At 56.0% G+C, this 9,299-nt stretch overlaps 2 protein-coding genes across 2 annotated transcripts in view; one reads left to right on the forward strand and one right to left on the reverse strand.

Moving 5' to 3' along the window:
* Positions 1-3,823, forward strand: part of PLSCR3 (phospholipid scramblase 3) — a gene marked incomplete in the record, with an annotated part of 7,910 nt that extends 4,087 nt beyond the window's left edge. The window contains 3 exon segments of the mRNA XM_014589077.2: positions 167-328; positions 2,757-2,918; positions 3,109-3,823. Of these exon segments, the coding sequence (XP_014444563.1) occupies positions 167-328; positions 2,757-2,918; positions 3,109-3,165 (381 nt within the window).
* The window catches only part of TNK1 (tyrosine kinase non receptor 1), an 11,263-nt gene continuing 5,780 nt past the window's right edge, over positions 3,817-9,299 (reverse strand). Inside the window, exons 7-14 of the mRNA XM_027773205.1 lie at positions 9,214-9,292; positions 8,683-8,956; positions 6,319-6,413; positions 5,830-5,994; positions 5,527-5,606; positions 4,843-5,144; positions 4,664-4,759; positions 3,817-4,581 (exon numbers count right to left, since the gene is read on the reverse strand). Of these exons, the coding sequence (XP_027629006.1) occupies positions 4,468-4,581; positions 4,664-4,759; positions 4,843-5,144; positions 5,527-5,606; positions 5,830-5,994; positions 6,319-6,413; positions 8,683-8,956; positions 9,214-9,292 (1,205 nt within the window). The 3' untranslated portion in view covers positions 3,817-4,467. The remainder of the gene's footprint in view (positions 4,582-4,663; positions 4,760-4,842; positions 5,145-5,526; positions 5,607-5,829; positions 5,995-6,318; positions 6,414-8,682; positions 8,957-9,213; positions 9,293-9,299) is intronic.

The raw sequence follows: 9,299 nt of genomic DNA on the forward strand, positions 1-9,299 counted from the left end.
GCCGATGATGGGTCCGGGCGGGGATGAGGCGTGGCTTGGGTGAGAATGGGCAGGTGGGAGTAGGAGGTTTCATGAGTGGACCCGTGGAGTAGATAAAGCCCGAATCTGTGAGAGCTTGCACCGGGCGCCCTGGCTTGGCAGTGACCCTGTCTGCCTCCCTCTCCAGATGGAAGTACAGGCTCCACCAGGCACCACCATTGGCCACGTGCTACAGACCTGGCATCCCTTCCTCCCCAAGTTCTCCATCCAGGATGCCGACCGCCAGACAGTCCTGCGAGTGGTGGGGCCCTGCTGGACCTGTGGCTGTGGTACAGATACCAACTTTGAGGTATCAAGGATATGGGGAGACTCCCAGGACCCTCACAAGCCAAGGTGGTAGTCTTCATGAGGCAGGGTAGGCAGTGCGAAGGTCAAGCCTGCTGCCCATCCGTCCAAGCCAACGCGACTCCACCGCATTTCCAACTTTCCTCTAGTTGGAAATTAGATGGCTCCCATGGCAGGGAAGATTTTTCTGGAAGGACCAACCTAAGGACAGCTTGGTTGGGCTTAGGACAAAAATTATTAAGCCCGCCATGGGCTGGGCCCAAGTAGCTGCAGTGCGTGAGTCTGTGAGCCAAGGCCCTGAGCAAGCACTACTTTTCTGTGTTAACCTGCAAACTAGAAGTCCCGATGGCTTCTCTGACCCGAGATTCAGTGATATCCTTCTCACAGTGCTTGCCCGCCACCAACCCGGAGAACTCATGCTAAGAGTTACACAATGCGGCCTGGGAAACACCTTGGTTTCTTTACTTAATTTTTTAAATTTATTTTATTTTGTTATTATTATTTATTTTTCATTTGACCAGAGAAAGACAGAGGCAAAGAAAAAGGGAAAGTGAGAAAGTAAGCCACCAGGTCCGGGACTTGAACTACGGGAGTCCAGCACCGTAACCACCATGCCACCTGCCAGCCCCTTTTTTACTTATTTTTTTAGAGAGAAAGATTTTTGCTATAGGGCTTGTGCACTGACCAGAGAGGAACAGAGACAGAAAGTGAGAAATCACTCCCCGGGGGGATGGCCATGCCACAATCCCTTCTCCTCTTGGGATTTTGGGCACACATGCACACGTGTCTGGCATGTGTCTTAAGCTACCAAGTCCAGGACTCAAACCACAGTTGACTACGTGGGGGTCCAACGACATAACCATTATGCCATCTGCTGGTTGCAGTACCTTGGTTTCTAGAAGACAAAGGCACTTCATGGATTCTGGTTCTTTAAGGGGTAATTCCCTGCGCAGATAAGCAAGCAGCAGCAGATATAATCCATCCGGTCGGCTCCCGAAGTTTCTGATGAGGTGACCTATCTAAGGTTACTTTTTAAAAAATCAAGTCACCTGGGGCCAAGACACTGGATCCCACATGACTCGAGTCCTGGACCCAGTGGCTTGAAAATTGCGCCGGACACATGTGCACGTGTGCCCAAAATCCTAGGAGGAGAACGGAGGAGAAAGGATTGCCGTGCAGCCACCACCCTGGGGGGCAAAGGTGATTTCCCTCGCTCCGTCTCTCTCTGGTGAGCACATGCACCCTATAGCAAAAACTGAAAAAGGAGTCACTTTGGTAGCTGGAGGGAGGCTCTGTGGCGGGAACTGGTTGGGAAGGAGATCACTGGGATGGGAATGTGTGGACTGTGGGGGTCCTGGGGCCAGAGTCCCGCTTATGTCATTATGAATGGCCCATATCTGGGGCTGTACCCTGAAGCGGGCTGAGACAGTCCCTGGCCAGGCTAGGACTGGGCTGCAGGAACTGCCCCAGCTGTAGGACGGTGGAGAAAGGTGAGGGAAGGATGTGGAAGGAAATCACTCCAGTTCCTGTCACTGGAGAATGAGCACAGGAAAAGGACGAGGAAGTGAGGACAGCTACCACCCACGTCGGTGGGGCCTGTGGAAATTGTCATCCTCGGAGGCTACTTACGCTGCCCCTGCTTCCCACAGATAGGCTGGGAATCCCCTCTCAGGCCTGCATGCCACCTGGGCGGGACCTTCCCCTACTTTGCAGATTAGAGAAAAGCGCCCCCGAGGGCAGATATCGCCTTCTAGGAGCCTCCTTGGCTCAAAGTGCAGCCAGGACTTCGGCAGGCTCCATTGCTCTCAACCGGGCCCTGCGTGCAGGGCACAGACTGCACCACTGCAGGTGACAAGGACGATGATGGCCGGAGCTAACCCAGCAAACAGCCATGGCACTAGGGGGATTAGCCTAAACAGTGCACCCCACTTTCAGTTATTTCATACATGGGCTTTGAAGAACAGAGCAGAGGGACCAGCAGTTAGCGTAATGGCTATGTCGCTGGACTCCCATGTAGTCGACTGCAGTTTGAGTCCCGGATCTGGCGGCTTAAACTCACACCGGGCGCGTGTGCGTGCGTGCCCAAGATCCCGAGAGGAGAATGGAGAAGGGATTGCAGCGTGGCCATCCCCCCTGGGGGAATGATTTCTCGCTTTCTGTCTCTATGTGTCTTTCTGGCGAGCGCACGCCAGAGCAAAAACCTCTCCAAGAAAAAAGAACAGAGCAGAGTCAGAATCCCAATTTTTGCTGTGTACTCACTGTGTGATCTAGGGTGCCTCAGTTTCCCCAGTTGTCACATGAAAGCCCAAGACTGGGAGGAGTCGCTAAGCACGGAGCTATGTGGTTCATATGTGGCAACTATGGCAGTGAGCTTGGAGGTGGGCGAGACTGGTCACGTCCTCCTCCTTCCCGTCCTCCCTCCCTCCTGGCAGGTGAAGACTAAGGATGAGTCCCGCAGCGTGGGTCGCATCAGCAAGCAATGGGGCGGCCTGCTCCGAGAAGCCCTCACAGATGCAGACGACTTTGGCCTCCAGTTCCCGCTGGATCTGGATGTGAGGGTGAAGGCTGTGCTGCTGGGAGCCACATTCCTCATTGTGAGTCGGCGGCCCCACCCTCCCCTCCTGCTGCTCCTTGGCTGCAACCTGAAGCTTTGTGCTCTTCCTGGTCTCTGGCAGTGAGAAGGGAAGGGACAGATGATAGGGGGTTGAGGTTCCAGGGCTGGGATGTGATCGCTGAGCCAGGCTGGCCCAGCCGGATCTCCTGGTGACAGTGGCCTCTCCTCAGGATTACATGTTCTTCGAGAAGCGAGGAGGCTCTGGGCCCTCTGCCATCACCAGTTAGAGGCCACCTCAGGGCGAGGAGACCATCACCTCAACCAGAACTCAAGATGGTCGTCTGCCCTGGCCTGGCCTCTCCTTAGAGGCCACCCCTTCCCTCCACGTACACTACAGGGGACAGACAGGTGCCTGGGAGGCTGGAGGCCTAGTGCCCCACCCTCCTCCACTCCCCTGGCCTTTCTCCTATGGCCCCCACAGAAGGGTATGTATGAGAGCCCTTCCCCTGCTGCCTCCCACCACTGTCCCAGCTGTCCCTGCACACACAGGCATATTGGCTTTCCATCCCCCACCCCCAACTCCTTCCCACCCCCTTCCTGGGCAGAGGCGGCTTTTGGAATCCAGGACTCTGGCATTTCGTGAGACAGGGCTGGGGTGGGGAAGGGCGAGCAGCACCAAAGATGGCAGATGTGGCCACCCTTCCCCGCATCAGCTTGGCCAGTGAGTTCAGCCTCAGTCCATGGCATTTGGAGGAGATTCTACCTCCCATCAATGGCCGTGAGGGCTGGGTCCCAGTGCCAACTTCCTGTCCCCCGTGGGCCCTGCCCAAGCTGGTGCTTGCTGCAGCTTCCTGTGCCTTATTTAATCCCCCTTCCTTCCCTTGGCCTAGGAAGGAGGCTGCGTGTTTGTATGTTATATTCACATAAAGTTTGTAACATTTTGGACATTGGGACATGTATGTAACGGGGAAGGGTGGAAACAAAGAGTTGATGTTTGACAAAGGGAAATACGACAGATGGACAGGGGCTGGCCCATCTCACAGTCCGTACTACCAGGACCCACTGTCCTGGAGTCCAAAGGCAAATGTCAATACCCACGACGTCCCTGGACGAAGCCAAGGCAGTCTGCGCCATGTGCCCTGAGTCAACGTGGCTGAGTCCATCGTCCAAGATGGCTGTCCAGAACCCAGTGTGGGAGCTGATGGTGGGCCAGCACGGCTTCCCCATGGTCCAGTACGGCCACTTGGTCATTCTCTGTAGTGAGTAGACGCTTCTGGCTATGATGCTTGGCAGCTCTTCTCCTCCACCTCCTCTCACTTGGCAATGTGGTGGGCAGAGTGAATCGGACTCCTCGTGGCCCAGCTGACCGAGTTTGCACCCTCAGGTCAAGGGGCAGAGTAGGGAGGAGACACTCACCAGTGCCCGCCCCTGGCCTCCTTCCTCCTGTACCTGCTGACAGAGGGTGGGATCTCCCCAGATGGGAAAGTCTGCCTCTGTCAGGAGCTTGCTGGGTTCTGCTTGATCCCACATGAGCGGTCCTGAGATGCCCGGGCTTTCCATGTTGGCGTCCATGCCCAAGGAAGCAGAGCTCAGGGCCGAGCCAGGACATAGCGGCTGGCAGCTGAGAGGTCCCACTGGTAATGCTCCAGGATGCGTTGGCAGTCAGCTCTGGACCGGCTGCTCAGGTGGAAGAGCTGGTCTTCCTGTGGGAGCAGGAGGGAGGGCAGCTGACGGCCAAGTGGCAGGGGCAAGAGAGGAGGGAGCCCGGGAAGGGTCTGGCTTTACCTTGAGGTTCCGGATGGCAGAAACTACATCACCCCCAGTGGCTCTTAGTGCCGCCTGGCACTCCTGATGGGTGACTCCGTGCACACTCAGCTCCACCTGCGGGGGACAAAGCCTCACTTAAGCCTTTGCCCTAGCCTATTGTCATTTCTGGACACCAGGCCATTTGAGTGAGACCTCACCTCCATAATCTTCCTCTGCAATTCAGGGTTGGGCAAGAGGCCTCCAGAGGGGACTGCGGCTTTACTGGCTCCAGGTACTCCCATGGAGTGACTGTGTAGGGGTTCTCTTTTGGGCCAGGAAGGGCGCTCCCTGGGAAGCTGGCTGAGGTGAGAAGACGAGCTGGAGACCAAAGGCGGGCGTGGAGGCAGGCCTGGCCGTCCCTGAAGCATAGCTCTGGCATGTCGAAGTTCAGGGGGGCTCGAACCACCCCCTGTGGGGCGAGGGCCCATGGACAGAACTGACTCCAGACTCTTGGAAATGCCTGTACAGTTGAGAAAAAAAAAACAACTTGAAGATGCCAGGCCCTGCTTCCTCCTGCTCTGTGTGCCCCCGTGCTGTGCCTGACGCTTTTGTAAGCATCTGCAGAGGAGCTAGACAGCCTGTCGTACAGGCGGCCCCATATGTCCGGGGACACGGAGACTAACAGGAAGATCTTAAAGGACAGCTCGAGGCCCACAGGCTGCATGTGCAGGACTCGGGGCGGGGCAGAACGCGAGGGCTGGTCAGATCCGCTCAGAGACCCTCCGTCCTACCACACCCCCACCACTAAGATCTTAAAGGACAGCTCCAGGCCCACAGGCTGCATGTGCAGGACTCGGGGCGGGGCAGATCTGCTCAGAGACCCTCCGTCCCACCACACCCACCTTTTGTCTTCTGTAGGGGTGCATTCCTTCTCAGGCCCCGGGCTGGGGGGAGGTCCCGAGGCTTTACCTTCTCCCTGTCCCTGTGGGAGGACAAGCCATTTCATTCTCCATTCCACCGCTCCCCACCCCAGAGGTCAGTGTCCCCTCCCAAAGTCACTGTCTGGGGCACCCAGGAGACACAGTGTCTCCAACCTGACAGCAAATCCAGTGTCATCCTAGTTCCGTCCCCAGCTCCCTCCCAGAGACGCTGCACTTGGTTGGTCCCCCAGTCCCACTCTGTCCCCCAACCTCTCAGCTCCTCACCCGTCTATGCTTCCCCGGTGCCGTTCTCCCCGTGCAGGGGAGCCTCTGTGGCCTGGACAAGTAGCCGGTGAGCCCCCTGAGTCTGCCAGTGTCACTGCTGAGGCTGGGAAGCTCCCCACTTTGAAGGTGCGGCCATTCTGGCCCTTCCAGGTTGTGGAGTCAGGGCTGTGGGAAGAGGAGCCCGTGAAGGGGACCGGAGCAAAGGGAGGTAGGGGCTGGGCGCCGCCCACACCCAGCTCGCACCCCACCCCCAGCAGAGCTGCCTCGGCAGGAAGGAAGCTTTTTCCTCTAAACACAAAACGGCCCTAGGGGCAGTGGAGGCTCCAGCAGGGAGGCCAGGACAATGCTGGAGCTCTTAGGGCTCAGCAGGGACAGGAGGAAAGACAGAAGGTCAGGGTTCGAGGAGTTGGGGAAAGGCAGAGAGGAGATGGGTCAGGAAGGTTGGGAAGGAAGCCTCCCTGGGGATGCTCGGGAGGCGTGAGCTGTCACCTGCCCTCGATGACAGTGATGGGGTCTCCAGGCTCCATTCTAAGGGCACCTGGCTCTGTGACATCCCTTACACAGCGTCCCTCAGAAGGCCAGGCCTGTGGAGACAGAGAAAAGGGTGGCTGAGCTTGTGGCTGGAGTCAGAAAGGTGATAGGGGAACAGGAAAGACTCCCCTGTTGTTCCCCCCAATCAAACTTGTGCCAGGTATGTCCTCTGTGCAGGGCCCAGCATGGGACTGTCCCTGTCCCCTAGTTGGGAGAGACAGAGCTGTTTCCCTTGCCAAGCTGGACACAGCCCAGGGTTCAGGGAGGAACAAAGGAAGTCCTGTCTCTACCTAGGGAGACCAAGGGGGAGCCATCCCGTATACTTGTAGTCCACACTCGGCCCCATCCCATCTGCCTCCTCCGGGAAATGTCTACTCCTTCTCAGCCCCACCGTCTCAACCCGAATCCAGACGTCCTCGTCTCACTTCTGCTTCACTCTCGTTAGTACTGTCCCTCAAATCCATCTGTGCACCAGGCCAGGTCATACAGTACGTAAAGGTGGCTGGAAACCCCTGCTCAAACCCTTCCGAAGCTCCCAGGTGCCCTCAGAGTAAAGGCTAAACTGCTCGGACAGCAGACTAGTGAGTGCCTCAGGGAACCGCTCCGAAGGCAGGTGGACTGGCTCAAAGCTGCACACCCTTCCACGTATTTGTGTGACTGTAGGTAAGTCGCTCAAACTGTCAGCGCCTTAACTGCCCCGTGGCCCGATCTGGTGGTTGAGCGCACTAAATGAGGGAATTTGGTACAGATACATGTGAAGCACTTGGTATAGTATCTCACACACCTCAAGGGTTCCATGCGGTGGCTAGCCTCGCTTTAATAAGACTTACAAAACATGGGACCTGCAGTTGGTGTAATGGCTATGTCGCTGGACTCCCATGGAGTTGACCACAGTTCGAGTCCCAGACCTGGTGGCTTAAATCACGCCGGTCGCGTGTGCGTGCGTGCCCAAGATCCCGAGAGGAGAATGGAGAAGGGATTGCGGCGTGACCATCCCCCCTGGGGGGTGATTTCTCGCTTTCTATTTCTCTGCCTCTCTCTGTCTTTCTGTTGAGCGCACACGCCCTACAGCAAAAATCTCTCCAAAAAATAAATAAGACTTACAAAACTCTCCCCTTGGGCAGCTCTGTGGTGCAGCATTTAAGTGCTGTGCATTGGGAGCTGGAACCCACATGGCCAACTGCAGTTCAAATCCCAGTCCCTGCTAGTTGAAAAATACATGCTGGGCATGTGTGCATGTATACCTAAAATCCTAATGGAACAGAGGAAAAAGGATTGCCATATGATTATATCCCACTGGGGGATTGTTTTTCCTCTCTTTCTAGCAAGTGCATGTGCCCTCTGGTAATACAAAAATTAAAAAGGAAATACATTTTAAAAGTGAAGGCCAGCCTATAGCCTGGTGGCTAAGAGAGCTGAATCCCAAATAGCTGACCACAGTTTAAGTCCAAAGCCAGCAGCTTAACAAATGCTGGGAGTGGGGTCAGCAGGTGGCACAGTGGTTAATGTGCTGGACTCCCAAATGGCCGACAGAGGTTCAGGTCCCAAACCTGGTGGTTTGCTTTTTCTCTTTCTCTCTCTCTCTAGTCAAATTAAAAAGTAATAATAATAGATAAAAGTTATATATATAAAAAAGAATGTTGGACACATGGGGCCAGCAGGTGGCATGGTGGCTATTGCAGTGTGGCCATCCCTCCTGGGGCGGGGGGGGTTCATTTTCTCTCCCTCTGTGTCTGTCTCTGGTAAGTGCATGCACTCTATGGCAAAAACTGAAAAGAAATGATGAATGAATGAATAAATAAATAAATAAATGCCAGGGCACATGTGGTTGTGTGGCCAAAATTCCAATGGGATGGAGAAAGGGAGGAGAAGGGGGAACAGTGTGACCGTGCCATTTCCCAGGGTTCTCTCTCTCCCTGTCTTTCTCTGGCAAACAAGCACATCCTCTGGAATTAAAGAAAATAATAAATAAAAGTGAGAAAAATCCTTTATCTAAATATCATTAGGAAAAAAATAAGACTCTCCCCAATAGCCCCACCCATCTCTGCACCGTCATTACTTCTGTTTTCCCTTCCACTCTGAACCCGGCTTCGCTGTCACACATGGTAACTGACTGCTCTCTGCTCTGTGCCCGTTCTCCTGCTCAGACACAGACTCCAATGCAGGTCCTCACTGCCTTCCCAGGACCCTGAGCTCCCTGCAGTGAGGGACCCAATCTGTGTTGCTCAGAGCTGAGCCCCAGGGCCTGCAGGGGTGTATGTATTAGTCTTGTGCACGGAGGGAGGAGAGATGATTCATATCTGGGGAGGGGAGAGCCCCTACCTCTTGAAGTAGCTCCTCCAGGTAGGAAAAGCTAGGTCGGTCGGCAGGGTGGGGGGCCCAGCAGCGCAAGGCGAGGGCATAGAGGGCCTTGGAGCAGAGGGGCGGCCTGGGCAACCGGGCTCTGTCCTTCTCCAGCCGCTGCAGGATGAGGTAGGCAGGGACCCCAGCCCAGGGCTCCTCACCCCCGGAGAACATCTCCCACAGCGTCACCCCAAACATCCACACGTCCGAGGCAGAGGAGAATGCTCCCAGGCGTAGGCTCTCTGGGGCACACCTGCAGAAGTAGGGGTGAAGGGGGCTGTATTTGCACCCCTCAGAGCTCCCACCTTCCATTGAGCACCCCAGCCTCGGCTCCCACTCAGAAGTCATGCTTTTCAAGTCCTTCCAGACCCGACCAATTTACATGTCCCCGTTTTCCGCATTCAGCTCGCCCCTCCGAACTCTCCCTTAGCAGTTTCCCCCAGATTCGCCCCCAGATCCACCCCGGTTCCTGGCTGGCTCAGAATCGATCACCCGCGGCCCCGCCCTCACCAGGCATAGGGGATGGGGCGGGGTCCGCCCATGATGTAGCGACCCCGGGCGCCACTCAGCGGCCGCACCACCCCGAAGTCTTCCCC

The sequence above is a fragment of the Tupaia chinensis genome, unplaced genomic scaffold (genome assembly GCF_000334495.1).
Source record: "Tupaia chinensis unplaced genomic scaffold, TupChi_1.0 Scaffold000330_1, whole genome shotgun sequence".
Classification (NCBI taxonomy): Eukaryota; Metazoa; Chordata; class Mammalia; order Scandentia; family Tupaiidae; genus Tupaia; species Tupaia belangeri.